The sequence below is a fragment of the Cydia strobilella genome, chromosome 23 (assembly GCF_947568885.1).
Source record: "Cydia strobilella chromosome 23, ilCydStro3.1, whole genome shotgun sequence".
Lineage (NCBI taxonomy): Eukaryota > Metazoa > Arthropoda > Insecta > Lepidoptera > Tortricidae > Cydia > Cydia strobilella.
The window spans coordinates 2,482,624-2,510,273 of NC_086063.1; the positions used below are offsets into that span (position 1 = coordinate 2,482,624).

At 37.5% G+C, this 27,650-nt stretch overlaps 2 protein-coding genes across 6 annotated transcripts in view; one reads left to right on the top strand and one right to left on the bottom strand.

Moving 5' to 3' along the window:
* The window catches only part of LOC134751799 (protein enabled), a 168,415-nt gene that overhangs the window by 92,105 nt on the left and 48,660 nt on the right, over positions 1-27,650 (top strand). The window lies entirely within an intron of this gene.
* LOC134751777 (uncharacterized) overlaps positions 1-27,650 on the bottom strand; it is a 76,281-nt gene that overhangs the window by 44,409 nt on the left and 4,222 nt on the right. For all 5 annotated transcript variants that reach the window (XR_010128701.1, XR_010128698.1, XR_010128699.1 and 2 more), the window contains exon 2: positions 3,226-4,013. Coding sequence is in view for 1 of the 5 variants with exons in the window: in XM_063687261.1 (XP_063543331.1) it covers positions 3,226-3,840 (615 nt within the window). In the remaining 4 variants the exon portion in view is untranslated. The remainder of the gene's footprint in view (positions 1-3,225; positions 4,014-27,650) is intronic.

The window sequence follows — 27,650 nt, forward strand, 5'->3', positions numbered from 1 at the left end:
GTTACATGTATGTTGTGTTGCTAACATTGTTGTTTCAGTTGACCTTCATATATAACTACAGCTTTTATGGCTAAAATTGCCTCGCTATTTTGTTTTTATGACTCAAGGATATTAACTAACAACAAAGTAACATAATATTGTCTTCGGTTACCGCGATAGTTGAAATAAAACTGAAATCATGTTGTGTGTTTTATTTCATGTATAACAAAGTAACAGCAATGACATTTGCTGATGTTTATACCTACGCCAAAATAAATGGAGGCAATGTAGTGCGTACTTGCGTAGTGACGAATAAAAAAAAACCGAGGTTTGTTTGCCTCGACGTCGCAAATTGATTTAAAACAATTAGGCCCACTTACACCTTTCCACTAACTCGGGGCTAACCAGTTAAACCTGAAGTTAATGGTTACTAGTACAATTTGACACTGGGTTAACGGTTTAACCGCTTAACCCGTGGTTAGTGGGATGATGCAAGTGGGTCATATAGTATCAATGCCACTTGCACCATTCACTAACCGGTTAAAGTTGGAGTTACCATGGTTACCAGTACAATTCCCTGTTAACCCCGGGTTAGTAGGATAGTGCAAGTATTATGGTACATACTATATTTCTGAATGTAATGAAGCATATTTAGAGGTAGGTAGGTAAGTATAGAGATACAAACAGGATGCGATACTTCAGGAAAATGTACCTAACTCGAAACGTTTTGTATTTCAAATAAACAGCCTGATTCAAATATTCGGCGCCACGACAATAATACATAAGTTAACCATAAAGACCGTTCTTGATCTAGATTTTTTATACACGACCTAATAATAGGCAAGCCAATATTGCCTTCCAAGCAAATAAAAACCCTATTACAATACTATAAAGTCTTATTTAGTTTGCTGTCCGCCGACAGCTATAGATTTGTTGATCTAACAGGAAATTCCAGGAAGTTATTTTGTTCATTTATTTCAGTTTGTCTTTGAAGCCATTTCGGAGCTTCGTATTTATGTAGAGATTTATTTATGTACTTAATAGAGTAAGTTTCGGTGTTTCGTGATGGTTTGTTAATGGGAATCCATTTTCAGTTCCGGCTGAAAATGGGGAACTAATGGTGCGGGCTAAACTTAGACCTAATCACGTAAAATTGTGAGGTAAAAAGCCCCGTGATAATGTTACCTAACTGAAGACGAATGCCTGACGCGATTTACGAGTAAGCTCTAATGTTAATAATGATATTGTATGACGCACGATAGTTTCAATTTAACACAATATCACAATATTATCTTAGGGTCTTTAAGAATTTTTTTTTTTTTATAATGAATAGGCAGGCGTTTGACCACGATCCCACCTGATGGTAAGTGATGATGTGGTCTACGGTGGAGCACGCTTACCTATGAGATACCTATTAACTCTTGCCTTGAAGAGCTCCAAATTGTACTCATGCGGAAACACAGACTCGGGCAGGGCGTTCCACTCCTTGGCAGTTCGCATAAGAAATGTGGAATGTCAAATGTCAGCTCTGTGACTGTTCAAAAATTCCTATCAAACTCTATGGGAGTCAGTTTCTTGTCATAAAGAAAAGTTTTAGACTTTCACGCAACACTTTTCATTACAATCCAGATTTTAAAGGCAGCATATTATCCAGGGTTTCGCTTAGCCACCTGTATCCTTCTATTCGGCCACAGTATTCGGCTCTTTCTCGAAGCGGTTTCTACTCAACCTATATACATACTAATTAATATGCATGCATAAATAGGACATGACATTTCCCGCGATTATGCAGCAGGCACGAGAATATTGTGAAATCTAGAATGAAAGCTATAAGATGATGAGCACTATAAATAGCCTAGATAACTAGATAAGCTAACGTTGCGTCATGTGTAGATAAGCAATGCAAACGTTTCCACAATCCTTAAAGTGCAGTGTTTACAGATGTAGTGACTAATCCTTTACCATCGTATTTTTTTAATACTAACTACGTCGGTGGCAAACAAGCCCGCCTGATGGTAAGCAGTCTCCGTAGCCTATGGATGCATGCACCTCCTCAGGTGTTACATGCGCGTTTCCGACCCTAACACTCCGCACTGTCCTCAAATAAAATACGTAATTCAAAAAATTCTGATTTGCGCAGCAGAATGCTGTTTTGCTGTGAAATTAGTTTTATTGCTGTAGTATTTTGTTTCTGATCGTGTAAATATGTACCTAATAAACACGTACGTAAAAGAAAAATCTGCTTATATGACAACATTGACAACCTGATTATTTTGAACCAAAAGTCAAGTATTATACAATACATACAAACTTTTTTGAAGATTATTAAGTATAGATATGTATTCTGTAAATAACAGCAGCCTATTAAGACTTAAATCATTATGATTGATTAGCGTTTAAAAACAAGGACGAATACCTATTTATAAATATCGAACTTATTCAAGTGTTTAAATCCAAAAAGAACTTGAATAGTTGTGGGAAATGTTCGACAATTAAGCAAATGGTTTTTAAACAGAATTAACTAGAATGTTTTAGCTTTAAAACTATTTTAACGATTAGGTTAGTAAACTTTTGTATTTTAATTGACAAACTTTTCAAATTACTCAACTTTGAATATACCTATTTAATACATTCAAAATACTGTGACTAGTGACTTGCTACCTACATTTACGAAAATGCGATATTAGATAAATGTTAGATAAAAGATAAAGGTAGTCAGACCAAGCTAACTCTACATAGACTTTACAGTGACAATGAGTCCACTCAGTGTCATGTCAAATTCTTATGAAAATAAGACATTTGCAGTACGCACAATTCCAGATTTTGTTCAGTGATTTCAGCATTAAAAGACATGCTTTTAGTGTCAATTTCTAGGTCTACCATTTAACTGAGGCGATTCATAAGAAGTTATTATGGTCAGCTACCGTCAGAAGGCTACTACCGTTGGCTGCATAATGCTGATTTGCTGTTAAGTAAAAATTTTATATACAAAGACTAGTTTTAATTCCAACACAGCTACCTTCTGCTAGAAACCCGCGGAACTTCTTTACTCGTACCAATCACCTGAGATTTATAAGAAAGATCCCACACTAGCGTCTCCCGAGCATCGTCGTCTTGTCAACTCTATTAGCTGCTGCTCGACGCAACGTTGGCGCAACTGCACAGTGACGCCATTTTCCATAGCGCCGACTAGACGCTGACGCTAGTGTGCTCAAGTGACTTAGGTGGCAAAATTAAATCCCTTACCTCTTCCACCGACTTCTTCGAGAACTCGTTCATGGACACAATCCATTGCTGCACTAGTTCGTTCACAATAACCAGATCATTATATAACCACGTCAACAAGTCGTTCACCCACTGTACGCTCGGCGGGTCCGGGCCCGTGCACGTCGGTACTATGATGCTTTGGTGTTTCTTGTGCAATGCTTCGGGGCCAGGAGACATGCGTCCTAGACGACGCTTGTTGGGAGGAGTTGCTGGCACAAATCCACTAGGCTTAGGCTTGAACGAATTAAACGCAGCACTTTTAACTTTAGCAGTAGTAGCCAACACGGTATCAGCGCTGTTAACGATCTCAGTAGCCGTAGATTTGACTGATTTTGGGTCTTCTTTCGGCTTTTCTGGTTCAACAGCTTTCGGCTTGAAGCGACTGTAAGCCCATTTGGCTATGCCGAGAAGGACTATGGAGAAGAGTAGCCAGATGAAGATAAGCATGACTAGGTTGTCCATGGCTGTGTCCATATAATCGAAGCTACATATCAGATCGTCGACCGCCTCGGCGAGGTCAGCCATGGCGCTCCATGTTGTGGCCCACCACGAGCGATCTGTGCCCGCCGCCGTCCCGCCACCAACTGAGGCCATTTTTTTTCTATTCCTGAACGTGCTATTTTGAGAACCAGCTCCGTCTCTTTCTCTTAGGGCGCGTTCAGAGTCATTTTAAACAGTGAACACAGTATTAATAGTCTGTTTGGTCGTTCGTTCGTTCGTATTTAAATGTTGTTTCTGTTCGTGATCTTAGATGACATTGTTTGAGGCTGAAACAAATGAAAAATAGCGTTAGAATACTTATCAATAATAGCAACACCGTGTTTAGAAGAAATCGATTTTTTCGATTAATATTTTAACGGTCTAAATTGAAAACAATTAACAATTCAAATTCAATCATCATTGCTATTTCATAGTTCTATAAGGCTAAATATACCTACAATAATATACAAGAAGATGATGTTATAGGGTGTTCATTTTTCCCTTATACATATATCTTATATAATATAAGTTATATATTATAAGTTATAATACAGATTGCGGTTGTTATCTATCTTCACCATTTTTTTTATTGAGCAATAAAATAGTTAAAAGTATGGCTATTTATATTGTATTATAAAACGATTATTAAACTAATTAATTATAATTATAAATATTATAATCGTTAATTCATACATAATGCCAGTCATTATAATTAACCTTGGGGTCCTTGTCAACAACTAAACAGAACAATAAGGTCATCCATCACACAATTACTCAAGTGAAATCTATAGGTAATTATTATATTATTCATAGCAAGGTAGATAAATACCAGTCGATGGAACTTGACTCCCATCAGCTGCGAATTTCTGCCATATCTTTTTTTTCTTATACTACGTCGGTGGCAAACAAGCATACGGCCCGCCTGATGTTAAGCAGTCTCCATAGCCTATGTACGCCTGCAACTCCAGAGGAGTTACATGCGCGTTGCCGACCCTAACACTCCTCTCCCTCGAGCTCTGGCAACCTTACTCACCGGCAGGAACACAACACTATTAGATTCTGTCTATCTGTCGTCTCAAATTGAGATTCTCAATAGAATTTTGCGATATTTTGCGCTTTCAGTTTATAAATTGCATGTTTTTTTGCGTAATATACTGTTTTCACACATTAATATCACGCCGTAACGCAGACGCGTTTTTGGCGAGGTCACTTTAGCAACTTTTTAAGCCGGATCTCCTTTTTACTGAGGCGGAGTCATTGACTCCTCTCATCTCTGCCACAGAATAAATAATAGTACTCTAATAAATAGTAGTAAGATTCACTCTTTAACAAAACGCGTCTAGCAGGCGTCCATTCCGTAGCGGTGCGTGGCAACTTCTATGGCTAGACACCAAAATTGGTGTGGGCCGCATGTATTAGTATCGACGCGACGAAATTCCGGAGTGAGCCACGCCTGTCTGCTCATCTCCGCCTTATTGGAAATTGGAATGGACCACTTGCACCATCCAGGGTTAGACACTAACTCGGAGTTAACCGTTAACACAGGGTTAAATTTATATACGGCTCCCACCGGTATCCACGGCTCACACCGTGACACCAAGCTGAGTAAGGACCATTTAGCGCAACCTCATTCTGTTTAATTATTTCTAGTTTTAGTCTTGTTATGTTGTGCTAATAATGCTTTTTCTTTCTTTCTTTCTTCTTTCTAAATTGTACTGGTAACTCCGGGTTTAACCGGTTAACCCCGTGGCTAACCCTGGATGGCGCAAGTGGTCCATATAGAGTTACACGAACCTAGCCGCCACCATACAATAGATAGAAGTTACGTTCTCATTTTAAAATGACATTCTGATATATAAAATATTTGGTCAAACCAAATTGTCAGTAAATAAGAACAAAACAAACTATACTCATCCTTTTCTTTTGGGTGCTAGTACTAGTGTAAGATAAAGATAGTATGATTCTCTCTGTCTATGTTTGAAATGAGACAGTCCTTTGACAAACTATATATTCGACACGCCGTCTGGTAAGAAACTGCATCAATAGAAAGTCGCCTTTACTTTCGGCGATTTTTAGCATTCTTTACAACCCGATCATAGCACGACTACGACACGTGTGTAGGTGTGTCGTGATGCCTACACGTTTTATCCTGAATATAAGTATAGTCGTCATCAGATATATCGGAGCGGCCGAGGCTCTCACAAATATCTGAACACGCCTCTATTGTCAAGGCGTTAGAGTGTGTGTTCAGATATTTTTGAGCACCTTGGCCGCTCCGATATAATATATCTGATGGCGACTGTACTAGCTTCTGCCCGCGTCTTTGTCATTGACATTAATGATGACAGATGTCTGATTTGCAACTAATGGCATGTCATGGTTTTATATCAGAATTAAATTAAATTAAAATAAAACTTTATTTTAAAATTAAAATAATTTAAAATTAAAATCAAAATTATTTTAATAAGTAAGTAAATTAAACTATATTACTTAAACATTTTACAACCAATATGTACTTCTAGCGCTGCGAGCATTTGTGTATATGTATTGTACATTCTCGTGTTTTCTTATTTTTGTTATTTTTAATCGTTATACATAATGTAACTCGATGGATGACTGTTATTGGCCTTGTTTTATGTAAACATAATTATGTCTTAGTTATATTTACGGCTGTTGTTATCCTTACCAATAAAATAAAAAATTAAATAAATTATTTCCGTAATAAAATGTATCTTTCCCCGGGGCCCGGGACTCAAACTATCTCCATACCAAATATCATGTTAAAAGGTTCAGCGAATCGTGAAGAAGTAACAGACACATTATTATTTTACGGACTTCTAGCGTATATATACTTAGCTATAAACAATTAAGCAATTAGGGCATTGTATGTGGCAACCACGCGGTTTCGGAGAAAGAACAAGTTTGAGTCGTTCTCCTAGACTACGGGGAGTAGGTACGGGGACTATGTCGTCCTCGAAACATCTGAGTGACTGTATTGAAGCCTATGTTTCTGATTGAGTCGTTAATCATGGACCTAATAGAGTTACAACTCCAAATGGTACAAAAAAGTACTCTCTACCGAAGTAAATTATTATTGATGCACAAAATCTACTATTTAGGTGTCCTTGCCTCCCGCTTGAACCACATATGAGATAACACCCTTGTAGTTCAGCCATAATTAAGGGAATTTATCAAATGGCAGCGCCATCTATCGCGCCACTCAAGTACTAATGTCGCCCGGTTGCTAGCGTTCGGCTGCTTTCTTGTCAGTACGCTTTTGTAACAACAATTTTTTTTTCAGTTTTAACAATTTGTTATAGGTTTGAACTGGTTTTGATAAGACCTTCACGATCGTCTTGGTGATTGACGCGCATCTCACGCACGACTTTCACCTCATTTCGCATGCACCGAATACCGTGAGCGATCTTCGAAGTCGTAACAAAACTATAACAAATTGTTAAATCTGGATCGGACTCTAATCTAGGACATTTGCGTTATATACGATTCCCACCGACCGGCTGGTCGGGCCGCGTCGGAGCGCATTTTCAATGTGCCTATTTATTTATGCACATGACGGTTGACTGGTAGAGAATGCACTCTTCTCATAGCATTAAGTCCGCCTTTTGTACGATTGTATTTTCTTTTGTGTCATAAAGATTAAATAAATATGCACAGTCAGCTGCAGAGAGAGGTGACCCCCCTGGAAACTATGCAGAGGGGGTCACCTCTCTCTGCAGCTGACTGTATATACCTATGGCAGAAGCGATGGAGTCCGACCGGAGCCGTCCGCGTCCACGAGGAGCCGACCGGCTTCCGGCCATACAAATGTGAAATGCGCTCCGACTCCGCCCGTTCGGTTGGGAATCGTACTTTACTCATAGCTATTCATTTTCTATACGTAACCTGTGGTTTGTTCAGGAGCCCCTATAGTTAGCTAAATAATTAGTGTACCTTGACAGTTTCCTTGAGATAACGACTAGTCTTGTAATGGTACGGAAGACGCATGGAAATGATCATTTATAAGCCTTATTACTGATGACTTAAGGTATACAAATGGTAATTTAAGCGTATAATTAGTCTGTAGCAGCAACTTACTACCGCTACCGTACTTATGGGGTTTAAAAAAAGGAGTGTACAGGTTTTTAAAGGGTCGGCAACGCGCATGTAATATTTCTGGTGTTGCAGGCGTCCATAGGCTACGGTGACTGCTTACCATCAGGCGGCCCGTATGCTCGATTGTCACCGACGTGGTATTAAAAAAAACTTAGCTACTTCTGTTGACTTTGACCAGTCTTTCTCTGGAACCACTGGGACAATGTCGAAACGTCGGGTCGAATTTATTTTGGAACGCTCCAGTTTCACAGTAGTATGGAACTCCTATACTAACTACTATCACACGAGTTTCGAAATAACTATTCGCACGTGTATCATACAACGTTTTACTGTAAATTTGGCCCTTTAAACTTTCGACATATATAGGCACGGAAAGAGCTTTTTCCCGCAGCAAGAAAATTGTCAGCTTTTAAAATAAGAGCGTAACTGTGATTGTATTGTATTGCGGCGGTTAAGATCTTGTAACTTGAATATGGTTTATGGTTTTCACATTACTGATAGGTACAGCTTGCGGCTGTTATGCGTGATGCGGCGAAAACACGGTTAACACTTAACAGTCATGGCAAATGATAGAAGTCGTTAGATGATTAGTTGGTTATTACGTTAATGACACGAAAAATCGTGTTGCAGTAATGCCATGTCCCGTATGTGTGTGTTCAATATTATAATATTGAAAAATTATACACATGAAAAATATTTAAAAAAAATCTTAATGAAATTATTTTCAGAATTGTTTTCTTGGGGTCGGATATGAGGATATCACGTATCATTTGTGCCACAAATGATTTGTGTTTGTGGTATATTGTACACCCATATCGTATCTGGAGGAGCCCAAACTTGGTATATTTTTAAAATCGCCTCAAAAAGCCCTTTTGATAGAGCACGATAGGTTATTGAAAAAAATATTTTTTTTCATACAAAAAAAAATATCTTTCAGCACACAGCAATTTTTTTAGGAACTGCGGGTCAAAAATTCTGTTTTGACCTCTCGTATGCGTGTGCCAAACGGCTAACCTGTACATCGATTTGCGGTTTTTCTTTGAAATTGGGGTCGAGCGGCTTCCACTATAATAACTATCACAAAAGTTAATGTTTGGTTAATTTAAATGCCAGCGAATTAACTTTTATAATATTGATTTCATCATCATCATCATCATGTCAGCCGATAGACGTACACTGCTGGACATAGGCCTCCCCCAAGGCTCGCCACTCCGAACTCCGAATATTGATTTATATTAAGATTATTACAGAATAGCTTAGTAGCCTACTTACATTTCTAATGAATGCTCTATTATGCAATGCTCGCCATAAGCCCCGGCTAATCGTCCATTGTCTGTCTACACCGGTCGATACATCTTCTACTCGGCCAACCGCGATTGTAATGGTTATGGCTTGACCTATTTATTATTTTATCAGCTGATAAACAGATTGTTTGCAGCATAAAAATGCCAGTTTGATAACTTCTTCTTCTATAAGTAACTATCCTCGTGAGACTGTGTATGTGTATGTTATATTGTAACCGAAACCTTAACATTTTAAACACCTAACCACTGGACTTAATCTCGTAAAAACTTACGCTTATTTATGGCCTGACGTTTCGAGCGTGACGTTACGTTCGTGGTCACAGGCAGCCTCAAACCTTCCTCTAGAATCACTCTATTCATAGGTGAAAGAAAACCGTATGAAAATCCGTTCAGCAGTTTTTGCATCTCGAACATACATAGGTACAGACACGAGCGGCGGGGAACTTGTTTTATAACTTTTATAAGGTGTGATTTATACTTCGATATTTTTGAAATTGTATTAAAAACTATTGCTTCCGGAACTCCGGAGGCAAGACATGGTGTTCTTTAACTAACCATATTACTCTACGAGGTTAATGTGTAGAGAACAATGTAGTCATTTCTTTATGGTACTTATGGGAGCAAGAGCAAGTCCAAAATCGCAAAAAAAATGCTAAATCATAAAAAAAGCTATTTTACTCAAAAAATATAATTACAAAGTAAAATGTGGATTTCCAAAATGTATCTTTAAACAGGACAACACGAAACAAAACTTTTCCTCTCGCATCCAAGGCAGCCCAAACCAGTCTCTCCTTTAGACTTTAGACCTCCATCTGACCTCCAGCTCGGCGCCTATTTAAGTTTAGTAAAACATAAGACCCGTGACCTGACTGATAATGAAGCAATGCACACACGTCGAGAATACAATTGATCAACATATTAATTTAAAGTGTAAGCATTGCAATACAGCGAGGAAATGCTGCCAGCATCTACGGCACCGTGCCGCGTGCCGCAGGGGATTAGTTTTTAGTTATTTATTTTAAGATTAGTTTTATTTATTTTTAGTTTTAGTTTTTTAAGTTTTATATATATTTCTGATACAATGCCCGATTAAAAATAAATAATTAGTTAACAAGTGTAAGTACATAACCAAAATCATATGCTTAGCTTACTGTGAAAATAGGTGAAAAAAATTTTTTTTACGTAGGTAAGGTACTAAACTAAACTTAAACTTAATATAAAGAAATAACCTTCGATAAATCCTCATAAATTATTCCATTCTATCTTCATAAGGCTCAATCGTACATTACAATATACATATTCGTTTCAATCTAATTCTAACCTTGTCATGAACTAAATAAAGTGGCTTATTAAAATAAAATATAAATTACAGTTAATATTTTATCCCTTATTGTAATTATTAGGTTAATTGTCGTAATAAATAGCAGGACCATCAAAATTAATAGCGTGTGCCCGGCACGCGGCGCCCTCGTGACTCATCGTTTGCGATTCTCTATTTGCTGACCTTTCCATCCCGTACAATTATCGGGTGTCAAGTCAAGCATATGCAAACCTATATCACTATATGAGTTGACCAATAGTTATATGTTTTGAAAGTTGTTGTTTAACCCCGCGTCATAATACTGAAACTCGAGCAAAGGAAAATTTCAAAATTGAACCAAGATCCTAGCGAGTGGTTAGAAAAGTGGAATCTTGAGTGTTGCGAGGATTAAGAGGCACAAGGGTTAAACAAACTTTGCTTCCGAGTGTCTTGTGTATTATTTTTTTCTATTGAGGTGTGCAATAAAGAGTATTTGTAATATTATTGTTAAAAATATTTTCCCAGTGGTAAGAAAACTTGGACATCTGAACAAATATGCCAAACCTCCCAAGTTAGGGCTCTTTTTAAACTGATCCTACTTAAGCCACAGAATAAATATATTAATGAATTTAATGTGCGCAAAACGTTCAAGTTAATAAACAAGACCAAGTGCGGGTAGTTAGAAAAACTAGCGCGCCTAGAAGGGCTAGAAGATGTTGATGTCAACTTTAGCCAGTCTTCTCCGAGACCACGGGGACAACGCCGTCCTCGAAACGTTTTATGCGATTAAGGCCCGTCATTGTGAATAATAATGAGTAAAAATCGTGAGTTTAAATCAGTGTTTTGAGTTTTCTATCATTATTAGTTTATTTTAACTTTCAACTTGTAAACTTTTTACTTTACTTAGTTTAGTCAGTATTTCTGTCCATCTGTCGCATTCACCACGTGAATAATAATGAATAAATCATTACTTTTAACAAAAAGAATATAGGTCAGAGGGGGGAACTGAAAGAACTTTGTATTTAATGTAAGGGATCATTCACATCACCTCAGAGTTACGAACTAAACATCTTGTCAACCAAGATAATTCTGCAGCGATTTTAATAGCACAGACTGTGTAAGTGTTATTTATACGTCATAATTTCATAGAAGTTTGACATTTAAAATAACGCTTGTGCGCAGCCGGGCTATCAAAATCGCAGCAGAGTTATCTTGTTATAACACATGAGATGCAGATTTTTTTATCAAAATGTATAACTTGTAACTTACAAGTTGTAAGGTCATATCGGCCACCAATTTTTTACACACTTTTATTTAGCTTCACTGCGTATATATATGTATGTATATAGTGCTTTAAATCTTGTAACTAAAATTTGAACCACTTCCCGGTATCTGATTCAGTTGAAATTTGGAGTACTGTCGTAATTCCGGTGACAATGCTATATGCTAACATGGAGGTGTTCTGATGATGCAGCCGGTAGATAGCCAAAGGAACTCCTTGATGGAAAAACACAAACACATCAAGTTTAGGCTCATTTGAAAGGTCTCAAGAAGTACTCGACAGACATGCAAATGAGAAGAAGTACAGTCAGCAATATAAGTGTGTCACAAAAAAAAATTGACAGTTATTTCATGATCCAGTACTTATTTAAAAAAAATGCTCTTAGCGGGTTTTGAAACCCAGTCACCAACAAGACAAAAGTAGCCATTTAATTTAATTGGCGTTGTAATTAATCATTACTAAAAATAAATTAAACAAATTTATCCTGAGCTTGTCCGACCTTGCCCAAATGACATCACTATGCGGTCACCCGATAACGAACGCCTATGAATGCGTTCCTAACCTTATTCCTTTACAAGATAGACTACAAATCCGCTTGGCACTTGACAATTTTAGTAGCTACTGTATAGACTTTGCAACCTGGTGATAAGGTCTAAAATGGCTTGGCAGGGTGCGGATAAGCATGGTACAGAAATTACAGAGGCTAATTAAGTGTAAAAGAATGTAAATTTGATTAAAGCGTCTGACGTCCAGTCGGGGCTAAGATTTGTGCGAAATCGGTCGCATCTGCAATATTAGTCTATTTTTTTAAAAAAGGTTTCAAAAATTTTACCACTAACTAACTAACAAACTTTCCTACGACTGAAACAACATTTTTTAGGGTTCCGTACCCAAAGCGTAAAAACGGAACCCTATTACTAAGACTCTACTGTCCATCTGTCTGTCACCAGACTGTATCTCATGAACCGTGATAGATGATGTATTTCTGTTGCCGCTATAACAACAAATCCTAAAAAGTACGGAACCCTCGGTGGGCGAGTACGCACCGTACTCGCACTTTCACCAACCGAGGAATATACTAACTGTAAAACATTACAAATTAAATCCAAAAGAACGCTTTTAAATATACCACTTGGTCTAAGTCAATTACACTATTTCCACCAGTCAACATATGAAACAACTAAAAAATTTGTACCAATTTCTTTTGCCAGGATATAATGCAACTTTCTCATCAATTTTTGAAGAATAAAGAGAAACTTTACGGTAATTACGGTTGTTTTGCAATGGCTTATTGTAATTTGTAATAATTACAATTAATTATTACTGTCATTACCATTTACCACCAACGACACCAAGTATAAATGGAATAATGATTATTGCATGACCTCAACTCAATATAAGATGATGTAAGGAACCTTAATTCCGTTTCACACTTTAAGTAAATTTTGAGGTAATTCGAATCGAAGGTTGAACATTGTATGTACTACTTTAAATGATTCATTAGCGGTGCTTACATGAATCGATAAAGTATGCAATATTTAGTAAAGTGTAGGTACAGTTAGCAGTTCAAATATCTCCAATACATCTTTTATAATAAGAAGCACAACTATATTAGTCATAACTGTGAATATTCCCATCATATCATTGTTTGATTTTATAACGCTTTTAAAGGACGTTAAGTTGGGGCGACTGCGATATTAAAGTACCATTATAACATTTAAAACTTTCGCGTTTTGAACACATACACATTTAAAATCGCCTAGCATGGTACGGGCATGTGATGCGGAGGGATGAAAGTCATGTGACGAGAAAGGTAATAAGAATGAATGTGGAGGAACGAGGAGAGGAAAACCGAGGAAAAGGTGGATGGACTGTGTGAAAGATGATATGAAACTAACGCAAGTGAATGATGAGATGACGGGTGACAGAGATGTATGGAAGAAAAAGACATGCTGCGCCGACCCCAAGTGAATGGGACAAGGGCAAGCGAATGATGACACATTTAAAATCGGGTAACAAAATAAATTTGCGATAGATCCGATTTTAAATGTGATTTAATACCATAATAATGGTTTGGTATTAGACATATCTTATTAGCAACACTAACCTTAAGTACTGAATCTAGCCCTAGCAATTTTCAATTTGTCCATTTATATTTTAGGTACCTTTCAAAAATATTAAAGCCCAATTGGAGTGCCCTTTAGGTATCTTTTGGTACCTTTCAAAAATATTAAAGCCCAATTGGAGTACCTTTTAGGTATCTTTTGGTACCTTTCAAAAATATTAAAGCCCAATTGGAGTACCTTTTAGGTATCTTTTGGTACCTTTCAAAAATATTAAAGCCCAATTGGAGTGCCTTTTAGGTATCTTTTGGTACCTTTCAAAAATATTAAAGCCCAATTGGAGTACCTTTTAGGTATCTTTTGGTACCTTTCAAAAATATTAAAGCCCAATTGGAGTAGGTATTAAAATGAGAAGTTTCCTCAAGTGACTACGGCATGGGTTTTTCAAAAACGAGTGTTTTAAAGAGAGAGAAAGAGAGTTTTAAAGGATCGGCAACACGCATGTGACACTTGTGACGTTACAAGCGTCTATAGACAAAGGTAACCGAGTTTGCCATCATCCGGACAATTTATTACTTACTTGCCACTGAGCGGTTTAAAAAAAAAAGTTTGAAGTCTTATTCAAAAACTTATATGCGCATTAGCCATTTCAACTGCTGCCTGTACATTCTTGGTTCTAATTATAATTATAGTTCGTCCAAGGACTCGTTGTGATAAGCCGATAACAACGCAGCTCCCACGCTGATTGGTCATCATATTATTAGCATTTCCTGAAATTTTACATATCGGAGCGAAAATTTTACACGAAAAACTAATTAAATTCTGCATGGTAAACAAATAAGATGAATTAGATTAATAATATATAATGGCAAAGGTAATATGTACATAAACAAGTTTAAAAAAAAAAAACATTTGTTTTTTAAGATTTTTTTTTTATTTTTTTTAGTATAATATTTTTTTTATTTATGTTTTATTTTATTTTATCCGAAATTATCAGTTCTAGAAAAATACGTGCGAGTCGGACTCGCCCACCGAGGGTTACGTACAAGTTGAATTTTTAGCATTTGTTGTTTTGCGGCAACAGAAATACATCATCTGTGAAAATTTCAACTGTGGAACAAACGACAGACGGACAGTGGAGTCCTAGTAATAGGGTCCCGTTTTTACCCTTTGGGTACGGAACCCTAAAAAAGCGTTTAAAGGCTATCCCACATGCGATATCGAAAAGTGAAAACGTTCTCTTACTCAGACTAACCAAAATAGAGAACAGTGCACGTTGTTATTAGGTAACTTTGTAATGTTTATTATAATTATTATAATTTATCTACTACCGTAAAATGGGGTGAGTATCTAGGAGCAAAACTGACATTCAAACATCGATAACATTTTATTTTTACGTATGCAAACTGAATGGTGTATACCTATATAATGAGTGTTCCGGACGTTTGTATTTTATTTTGGGTATTTCATAACTAACGATAAATAGGAAATCCCACCTCACCCCGTAGTGCCTCGTAATTGGGGTGAGATAAGATTTCATGCAACGGTGATTTTGGAAGATTGTTGGATCGATTTTTTTATTATTATGAGTAGCTATAGCTCCATTTTAAACTGGAATACATAATAAAACTATGAAAACGGATTATATCGCGTATATTGAATTTATAATACATCATCATCATCATCATCGTTTTCATAGTTTTATTTCATGAGTAACTATCGCGGTAACCGAAGACAATATTATGGAATACATAATATTATTTTTGTAGCAGTAGCCTTAAAATCCCATCTCACCCCCTTTGATCCCTTCTCTCCCCATTCATAACCCAAGTCTCCCCGCGAACCCTACTCACCCCATTTTACGGTACCAAAACACTCTTTCAAGACCTCGTTGTTTACCTTAAACTAACTAATACTACTAATTATTTGCATATAAGCAATAGTAAACACAATGCAATATATGTTATGTATGTATGTGTCATTGTAAACATATTGTCACTTCATTGATAAATGCTTTTGATCTGCGATTTATCAGTAAATATCGATGTCACTTTCTATAATTATTATGTAGTGATTACAAACAATATTAGATAGTAAACGATAGAACATGTGTAGATGGATATTAATAAACAAAAGTTGACTATTTTGTTCAAACAATGAATACATACTTAGCGCCACTTGCACCATCCCACTAATCCGGGGTTAACCGGTTAAACCGTTAACCTATTGTCAAATTGTACTGGTAACCATGGTAACTCTAAGTTTAACCGGTTAACCCCGGGTTAGTGGAAAAGTGGAAGTGGCCCTTAGTGCCCTTAGATGCATCGCTACATAGTACATAGTATAAAACAAAGTTGCTTCCTGCTGTCTGTCTGTCATGCTTAGATCTTTAAAACTACGCAACGGATTTTGATGCGGTTTTCATCTATGAATAGAATAATTCTCGAGGAAGAATAATATGTAAAGGTTTTGTGTAACCCGTGCGAAGCCGGGGCGGGTTGCTAATAGATAATATTCATAACTCAAGAACAAAAAGCCTGACTATTAATATATGATCATTGTCAAGAGGGCGCTGTTATTCTCATGTTAGGGTGACAGTTCAATATAGTATGAAAAAAATTGTTCCAGTGAGTTTACCAGGATTCGAACCCGGGATCTCCTGTTTCGTAGGCAGGGTGTCTACCGACTATTAATCTGGGAGGTCGGGGTTGGACAGATTTTGTAGCAAATTGGCCAATGAACCTATAGCTTTAGAATTTGATAACTAAAAACAAAATCGTAAGTAACAACATTATTAAAATAATTTTAACTCACCTATAACGCATGAAACTATAGCTCACAATATCACACCTAAAAACGCTAAGTCTTTGTTCACTAATAACACATATTTACACAGAAGACCGCAAGCTTAGGCACACAAACACAGACTGACTCAACCTCCTCGCAAGCACTAAGTTATAACTGCAAATTACGCTAATTTATACTCTATGTTTTTATAAGTAGTGTATGTTTTGCATCGGGTGTAAGAATTGATAGCAAGTGCGAATTGAGACGTATCAGTTACCGCCAGGTAAAGAAATAATTGAAAATTCCAGAAACACAAACTTGCAGCATTTCGAGCTACTGACACGGAATGGGAGTGTAATGAAGTTGCATACAAGCGTACGAGCTGATTATAATCGTAATCACATTATTATTCACAACGACGGGACTTAATCGCGTAAAATAAGTTTTAAATTTATCTCCGACGTTTCGAAGACGGGGACAACGCCGTCCTCGAAACATCGGTGGTAAATTTAAAACTTATTTTACGCGATTAAGTCCCGTCGTTGTGAATAATAAATATAATATCTAATGAGTAAAAATCGTGAAAGTTTATATCGTAATCACATTGCTTCCAATTGTGTGACGTTCAGGAATACACATAGTATCATTACACCTTATAAAACAAAGTCCCCTGCCGCGTCTGTCTGTCTGTATGTTCGCGATAAACTCAAAAACTACTGAACGGATTTTCATGCGGTTTTCACCTATCAATAGAGTGATTATTGAGGAAGTTTTACCCGTGCGATGCCGGGGTTGGTCGCTAGTATATATCTACTTATAAGCTATACAAGGGGGCCTAGAGCCCAATTCAGATTTAAAAACTCGTTATGGTTGTGAACTGGTTTTGATATGACTGAAGATCGTCTTGATGATTGGCGCGCATTTCACGCACGACTTTCACTTCATTTCGCATGCACAAAGATAGATATGCATGCACCAATCCAGTCAGTAGTCATGATCTTCATAATTGCGATATCGGCATCTTAGGTCAAATGGACCCAGTTTGTGGGTTAAATCCTTGTAATTTAAGTACTTTATATTATAATAACCAGGCATCGTAAACTGCGAGCGAAATCCATTGAAGTACTAGGGTTGTTACTTGTTGTCATACGTCATTTCAATGGATTTCGCTCGCAGTTTACGATGCCTGATAATAACTATTGAGAATATCTTATTCAAGCAGTATTTTGAATGTTTGATCGCGATATTCACGATCCAATTTCAATATAGATTTAACCTAGTTATTAATTTAATTAAGTATTTGTATTGTAGCTCTGTATACCTACCTATTTAATTATGTAAATAAACGGACTTTTATTTTCAATATTTATTGACATTGGATCAACTCCGAATTAGTTTCCAAAACTAAAACCAGTTTGTATTGACCGATGATTCTATTCCAGACATTCGAAAACCTCAGCGCCGAACATCAAAGCGACCGAAAGCTTGTTATATCGTAGTACATATTTCACTGCTCATTCCCCTGGCTATACCTATTCGCAAATTCCCAAGAGATTCCGCTCAGCAGTTATGGTTGTATGAGATGCTAATCATCAAATATAATGCATCAAACTTCAAGACCGAGTGAGGAATGTCGAGATCCGACGCCGCACCAAGGTGCAAGACGTCGGATACGTCATTACCAAACTTAAGTGGAGCTGGGCGGGACATGTTGCCAGACAGAGTGATGGCAGGTGGGCCAAAATGTTAACGGAATGGTGGCCGCTTTCAGACGAAAGGAGTGCCTGGCGTCCGTTGGCTCGTTAGGTGGACGACATTCGGAAGACTGCGGGTCACTTCTGGATGAGATTGGCTCAGGACCGGGATAAGTGGCGTATTCGAAGAGAGGCCTATGCTCAGCAGTGGGCGATAGAAGGCTGATATGATGATGAGATGCTAATAAAGCGACGTCTTCTGGGAATGTGCGAATATGTATGACCAGGGGAATGAGATTTTTGTAGAATGACCCACTCTATTCGGGCGCTCACGGCATACGACTGCTCTGAGTGCCTAGCCAAGAGTCCAATCGTTTGCGCTATAGCGAACGAAACGGTAATCCCTCTCTATCACTCTTCCATATCAGTGTGACAGAGAGACATTACCGAGACCGTTTTGTGACTCTTAAATCGTTTACATCTTCACTCATGTGAGATTCTAATAAATTATTAATGAGCATTTGCTAGTAAGGAATTTCGTTAAGCGTATGCGCATATTTTATTTTACTTTTTTACTTTTTAGCGATTAAAAAAAAGATATGTCTAGTCTATAGTATACAGGGTGAACGCTAATTATGTACAATATACCTACCTACCTAACTATCTAAGTCGAATCCAATTTTGCCATTTTAGTAATTTTATTATATATTTTTTTTAACGCTGTTAACGTTAGGATTAGTCTACCCCAGTCTACCCATATCAGTTTTTCTATTTTTGGCTAGCTAATGTTATAAAATAAGGAGTCTCTCATAAACCAGGCGATTTTGGCATAGAAACGACATACCAAACAATGAAATTGTCGCAATCACAACCTGTACCACGCGTCCAAAACGTCGTAAGCGCCGTAAAATTCATGGCGCTTACGCGTTTAAGTTGCGAGATTCACGCTCCGCTTCTATGGTTTGATGTCAAAACGGCAGCATCTCATGGCGCAAAATACTGGTTCTCTGTGCCGGTTCTATACGTAAGTAATAATAGTTGAATGGTAAATAAATTCACTAATGTTCGTTTTATCAATCAATTTTTAAAATTTTAATTTAATTATTTATTTGAATTCTATTTTAATTGTAATTTAAACAATGTCGTAATTTTAATTTGAATTTGAATTTGAATTTTAATATTTTATATTTGATATGTGAATTGTGATATATGGATTCCGAATTGTCCGAAATAAATGAATTTTATTTTTATTTTTTATCACACATTTCAGTGATAGCCCCCGTGACTCATGCTACGCCATTGTTAATAATAAGTGTGTGCGCACTGAGTTCTTCACACACTGAATATGTTTACACTTCTCTTTAGATCTCAAGGATTCTCACAAACTAGGCTTTTGGTCGTAAACATATGTCTAAAGTTTTTTTTTCGCTAACTCAGTTCAGAGGACCTACAGAACAGGGATCGTTACCGGTATAACTTAAAATCAGAATATCACGTAGCGTTCGAAATATTTCATTGATATTGTAGAATGGTATTTAGGTAAGAACAATGAGTTATTAGATCACCTAAATGAAATGGAAAAATATACATAAACAACCGAGATACCGAAATTGAATACCGGTTAATTTGCATGAAAAATATACCGGTATTCGATCCCTGCTACAGAATATAGAAAATCTTGCGTCTTTGCATATTCGAGCGATAGGGAAACAGATAACGAAATTTCGATGTTCGCGGTAGTCCCTTCAGAGCCTATTATGTAAGAGAGCTACCACGAACATCGTTCTTGCATTATAACAGTGACAGAAATCGAGCTAATAGATACGAATTTAGATTATCAATATCGCGGTACGACCCAAAATGACAACACGTATCTACGAACTGAAATACTACAGAAGCCTAGTGTACAGTCGAAGGCAAAAATATCGATCCAGACAAATAGCTCAAAAATATGTGACCACGACTTTATTGTCTAAGGTGTAAGAGCGTACACATATTTTTGAAACTTTGGGAATGTATATATATTTATGCCCTTGACTGTACCTTTTATCTTTTAGGAAATTAAATATTTTCTTTAATGCCGTTTAGTACAGCTTTGATGTCTACCGTTCTCCAAGTCTCCCTCAATTGCTCAAAGGTTAACTGGAAGAGATCCCTGAAAGGCATAAGTTCGCCTTTGTACAAATGATGCGTTTTTCTCTTGTTTTATGTTTCTTTCTGTACAATAAAGAGTTTTACTAATACTACTACTACTACTACTACTACTACTTTTAATTCGATAGCGTGACGGACATACGCGTTTTGCGTTTAGTCTCATTTTGTATGGGATTTTTTATAGCGCGCCAAGCGGGACTTTTTGGAATCTCAAAATCCCATACAAAATGACACTTAACGCAAACGCGTATGTCACGTCATGTTATCGAATGAAATTTACACTAGGAGTAATAGGTTTGATTTATGACTCTTTTAATTTTAGGCAAAAAATGTTTAGTCGAATTTTGACGTAAGTATAGAAACAGAGACTCACTTAAAGCTCCCCGAAACATATTTATGACTCTTTTAGTTTTAGGCAAAAAAAATTTAAAGTCGAATTTTGACGTAAGTACAGAAACAGAGACCCACTTAAAGCTCCCCGAAACATATTTATGACTCTTTTAGTTTTAGGCAAAAAATGTTTAAAGTCGAATTTTGACGTAAGTATAGAAACAGAGACCTACTTAAAGCTCCCCGAAACATATTTATGACTCTTTTAGTTTTAGGCAAAAAATGTTTTAAGTCGAATTTTGACGTAAGTAAAGAAATAGAGACCTACAAGACTCCCCGAAACATAAAGGATGACTCACGTTAGACCGGGCCGTGACCGGGCCGGAGCTTCCGGCGCTTCGTTTTCTATGGAAAGCAACACGTGATCACCTGTCATGTCATAGAAAAGTAAGCGCCGGAAGCTCCGGCCCGGTCACGGCCCGGTCTAATGTGAGTCATCCTTAATGCGCGAGTGACTGGAAATACGTTAATGAAATCGAAAAAATTGTTTTTACGCAGTTTTCCGAAATACTTAGTAACGGAAAAATACGCTACTGAATTCACGTTAGTGAGTCTCGTCTTTCCCTCACTCGTTGAAATAAGAACACACGTCTCGGTCAAGGCCTTCCACAAAAACAGGCTCTTATGTCACGAACTAAAAGGTTAGTTGTTTCAGTTGATGTAGTGTAGTCACTCTGTAAACGCGATATACAGTGTGTTTATAGACCCTGAAGTAAATTCGGCATCGACTGATGACGTCAGAGATTGGTGGGTTTGCTTTATTTAAAAACATAATAGTGACCTTGCGGTTTCAGGTCTGATTCTTCATAAAGTTTGCTTGTATGAGATCGAACCATGAACCATGTCTGTTGTCTGAACTGAAAATGGAGATCTTTAAAAAAAACGTTTTCCTTTTCTTATTATAGGTACCTTACAAACAACATCTTAACGGTTTTAACGTAAACGTAACTTTAAATCCTTTTTAATGGCATCACGAAACAAGCACGTATCCAAACACTAAATGCGATGCTCGTCACAGTCGTCACGTCTTTTTGCTTAATAAAGCACCATAGACAAGACTCCATTTTTAGGGTTCCTTACCCAAAGGGTAAAAACGGGACCCTATTACTAAGACTCCGCTGTCCGTCTGTCCGTCTGTCTGTCACCAGGCTGTATCTCACGAACCGTGATAGCTAGACAGTTGAAATTTTCACAGATGATGTATTTCTGTTGCCGCTATAACAACTAATACTAAAAACAGAATAAAATAAATATTTAAGTGGGGCTCCCATACAACAAACATGATTTTTTTGCCGTTTTTTGTGTAATGGTACGGAACCCTTCGTGCGCGAGTCCGACTCGACTTGGCCGGTTTTTTTTACCACAAGCACTGCACGCAAAAACGAGTGACGTAATGCTGACATCAGGGACTACAGAAATGGCGTCACTACAAAAACGAGGTCTGTGACCTCAGAATTAGCTCACTTTGTGCCAAATTGAATTCTAAGTTAAAGTTTTCTTTGTTTCGATTAGCCCAATTTGTACGACCGCTCTGACATATTTAAGCCCCCGACTCAAAAAGAGGGGTGTTATATGTTTGACGCCAATGTCTGTCTGTCTGTCTGTGGCATCGTAGCTCTCACCCTAATGGACCAATTTCGATATGGTTTTCTTTACGTGAAAGCGAATTTCCTTGCGGAGAATCAGCGCAAGGAAATTCGCTTTCACGTAAAGACTTTGTCACGTTATCACTTTCGTAAAAACTAGCTCATCTGCCAATTCTAGGGATTATCTTGCTGAGCGTATTAGGTACAGGCTGCAATTTGCATAAGTGAGCCATTTCAAAATTCTGAAATAATATATTAGTCAATGCATTCTGTAATGATCTAATGATGCTAGGAGGATGATGAGTCGGTCTTATTGCTAAATAGCGGTCTAATCCAGACAAATTACATCTGAACTCATTCGCTTCGATTTTCACACTGCCTTATATTAGTCAATGCATTCTTTAATGATGCTAGGAGGATGATGAGTCGGTCTTATTTCTAAATAGCGGTCTAATCCAGACAAATTACATCTGAACTCATTCGCTTCGATTTTCACACTACGTTATATTAGTCAATGCATTCTTTAATGATGCTAGGAGGATGATGAGTCGGTCTTATTGCTAAATAGCGGTCTAATCCAGACAAATTACATCTGAACTCATTCGCTTCGATTTTCACACTGCCTTATATTAGTCAATGCATTCTTTAATGATGCTAGGAGGATGATGAGTCGGTCTTATTGCTAAATAGCGGTCTAATCCAGACAAATTACATCTGAACTCATTCGCTTCGATTTTCACACTGCGCCATACATCGGCCAATGCATTATTTATTTGTAACGATTGCTAATCCAACACACATTAGTAAACCTTTCGTCAGTGTAAATACTTGATTGTTTTGTAGATCGAATACCGTAAAATGGGGTGAGTGGGAAGAAAACTGACATTCAAACCTCGATAATTTTACATATGCAAACTGAATGGTGTATATTATAAGTGTTCCGGTTCCGGACGTTTATATTTTAGTTTTTATTTTATATTGGGTAGTCCCATTTCATAACTGACGAGTGACCGTAGTCCCTCGTAATTGGGGTGAGAAGGGTTTTCATACAAAGGTGATCTCTTAATTTCCAGCAGATAACTTTTTTTTTTATTAGCCTACTTTGGTGTCCCACTGCTGGGCAAAGGCCTCCCCTCGTTTTCTCCACTCGACCCTGTCATCGACATTTTCCCACCATTTGGGGTAGAATGCGTCTAAGTCGTCCCGCCATCTCCTTTTTGGTCTGCCTGAACCCCGGCCTGCACCGTCTATGGTGCTCCGTAGGTCCCACTCAGTAACCATTTTGGCCCACCTTTCCGGGTGCATGCGACAGACATGTCCCGCCCAGTCCCACTTAAGCTTAGCGGTCTTGACGCCTACATCTGCAACTCTAGTTCTGGAGCGTAGTTCCGTGTTTCTGATTCGATCAGCTCTACGAACACCTAATATACTACGCTCCATAGCTCGCTGGCAAACCTTGAGTTTCGATTTTAGGGCCTCAGTTAATGACCAAGTTTGTGCACCGTAAGTTAGGAAGCAGATAACTATGTAGGTACCTTAAATAAAAGCACATAGTTCGCTATTTTGCTGATCTTACCTACATTAAACCGTTCGATCTTACCGGGCTGTCGCATAAGAAGGATACCTTTTGGCATGCAAATTAGAGACTATGTGAAGCTTGGACAATGGACGGGAAATGTTACAAGGGCCCCAACGCATCGCTTATTCAAAGAGACTATTATTGCATGCTGAGATCATGTACGTAACTATGTACCTACCTATAAGTATAGTTATACATACACGGTGTTACTTGAGCCACTGAATACCTGAGACACCCCAACAGATTTTTTTTTATTTTAAACTCATCTTGAGTATTTAATTTATTCTTTAATCCGATAAATATTTTTAAAAAAGTTAGTGACGTCAAACAATTGCTAGTTACCATCGTAAACTCTGTTAACTGACCATTTGCATACCTTACTGCAACGAGATAAGGTTTACCAATGGCCAGTTAAGAGTGTGGCTCATTGACAAATAACGTGTCAAATGCTAGTTATTGATATTGTTGCATAACAAACTTGTAGACTGAGCATGTAAAAATAATAAAAAATTACCCCCATTAAAATATAGCGCATTCGATTCTCCTATCGATTCTGAACAAACTGTTTTAAGGTTTTCAGTGGGTCATGAAACACCGTATATAGGTCTTTGCTGTAGTTCCGTATAAGATGAATAAAGTCGAAGGAAAAAACGTGCCTCGGAAATCAAGAAAATTTGATTCTCGCACAGATGACGCTACCTACCTTTAGCCTATTCTCGTTTAGATGGCGTTGACGGTTTCGTTTGTTATTTAACAATTTTAACACATATCAGTGAAAGAACATGGGTCAAAAACATAAAAATAATAAGTACAAATAAAAAAATCAGCCATTATCCATATATAGGTATATATATATTTTTTGATATTTTTAGTTTTAATCGTGTGTCGATAGATGGCATTTACTGTGACTACAAAATTTACTATGACAGTACCCCTCAATCCTATATATTCTCTTTGAGTATAGTATGCCTTTTATGCCTCGTCAATCTTTTATTAATTCTATTATCGAATATGGATAGTATAGTAATCTATGCGGAAGAAACAGATGTCACCATATGGATAGATTAGATAAAATTATTAAATATCCTAACGTAATTTTTTTATATTATTGATATATATTTTAAGCGCTTAATACCATCATATAGATATTTAAATGCCCATAGTGTCGACGTAATTTTTTTGAAGTAAAACATCTTTAGGCGCGACTAGAGAGTAACTCGGTTTTTTTCCTGACGGAAGTCCCGCTCAGTAGTGACACACGCACAATAGGACACACGTCAAAGTGCCAACATAGCGACAAAAGTCATCGTCAAAGAAGTTTTACTTCAATCGCGCGTAAAGATTACACGCACACACTTTTTTTAGTACCTAGAAATACCTAGTCATAATATAATTGACTATCTTTGGTCTAAATGAGAATTACTTATAATAGGTCCCTAACTTGTCATTGACAATTCAAGATTTCAAATGGGGCTTTTGAGCCCCGCCTCCCCCTCCCCCTACATTTAACCATACTATTAAACTGAAATAATCATGTAATGTCAGGGTCAGGGCTTTACCTATAGGTACGACAAGTAATACAAGTGCACACTCGCCATCAGATATATCGGAGCGGCTGAGGTGTTCACAATATCTGAACACGCACTCTAGCGCCTTGACAATAGAGGCGTGTTTAGATATTTGTGAGCGCCTTAGCCGCTCCGAAACCCCCTAGTAGGGCCCCTGAATGCATTTGCCAGAATGACCTCCAACCGCGGAAAATGGCGAGAAGCAACATCTGTGCCTGATGTCAGCAGTTGACCACGACACTGCAAAGAGTACAACGACAAAAAAGAAGAAGATAACAATAATAATAAAGCCATTTGTTCCGAACAATATAAATTACAGTTGATTATTTTATAATTACAAATATTGTAATATATGTCTCAGTTCGGTGTGCTGTAAGGCATAGGCCTCCTCCAACTGTCTTCATTGGGCTCTGTCTGTAGAAGAAAGAAGAAGCCGCTCCGATATATCTGATAGCGACTGTACCTATGTAATTATAGACAGTTGACAGTCACCTTGACATCCAGTTAACGATTGTGTGTAATTGGCCCCGGCGTTACCTTCGAAGCCTTCAAGAAATGTGAGGGTGAGTCGAAAGGTTGCCTTAATGTTTCTGTTGCAGCTAAATGGAAAATGTAGAGAGGTTTTTAAACGTTCCGTCTTTTGTAAACGGTCGAGTGGTTTTTATATGATTTGATAGGAGTTAAAGGTCAGATGAATCGCCTGATTATAAGTAATTGCCGTCGCCCATGGACACCTGCAACAAGCAAGTGCGTTGACGGCTTAAAGGATGGGAGTACGCTCTGTTTTTGCTGTTTGAATGTCCGGTCCGGAAATACCGCGGACTGTAATTCATTCCACAACAACATCAACATCAAACATTGGTTAGATATCCATAAACTAGCATTCGCGTTTCTTGTACAGCGAAAACGTACCTAGTACAGTAAAATTAAATAGAATTGTTATGAATGCTGATAAACGTGCTTTTGTAATTTAAGCTCTCAATCCTTGTTAATATACAGTCTAAATTTGTTTTACTAAAAGTGTAAAACTCCCTACCGAATCCCCGAAAGCAGATGATACTGATGATCTAACCGAAGGTCAAGGCCGGGGACCAGTCATTCAGGTTCAACGACAACGCCGGCGCCGGGTGACACCAATCTGTACCCACACTAGAAGGGCACAAGTACACGTTGTTAGATTCGATTATACTCCTTATAGCTAGTAAACTGTGGCTTAATATTGCTTGGTATTGATTTTGGAGGTTGTTAAAGCATTTGGACTCTTAACGTCTTTTCAGTAATCTGCTAGGATCGGAGGGCCTACCGAGAACACTGAAGTTCGCAAATTGCGGGCATCTTTCTCTTTTACTCCAATTAATTCGTAATTAAAGTGAAAGAGAAAGATGCCTGCAATTTGCGAACTGCGGTGTTCGCGGGAGGCCTTCAGTTTGGACAATCTGGGGACAATTTGAATTAAATAATAACTATATACCTACCTATACCTACTTCCCTCTAATTTATAAAATGTGAAAATATGAGTTAAAATGTCAAAACGGGGTCCTTTTTTTGACAATTATTGAAAGTCATAATGTAATAATTGTCAGATTATCATTAGTCATAATTCTGAAACCGTTAATTTCAGGATTTTCGTAAGGTTATCCTATAGATATGTTAGGTTAGGTTTGTTTTATGGCAATCCTGAAAAGTTACGCGTTTCTGAGAAAAAACCAAATAATGGCTAACGAAAATACGGACAAACGAGATATTATGATTATGACTCCAGCCAAAAGATTTATTTATAATAAAACGTACACTATTATAAAAACAAGCTATGAACAGATAAAAATGTCGTAGCAATCAAACATACAAATTACTTATAAATTAAAATAAGAAAAAGTAAAACTAAATGATTTAACAAATAAAATATTACCCCCCACTCTGATCATCCCCGGACCAAATGTGCCAAAAATACTGGCGGCATTACCTCGCTGAATGGCCAGGGACATCTTTTGGATAAGGAAAGAACCAGAGCGAGGGTCGCCGCCCCTTTCCCTTAAGCGTCGCCCTATATCCTTAATAAAGGCTTTGGCCTCGGCATACCAAGGCCCCGCCGTCTCGGCGGCAA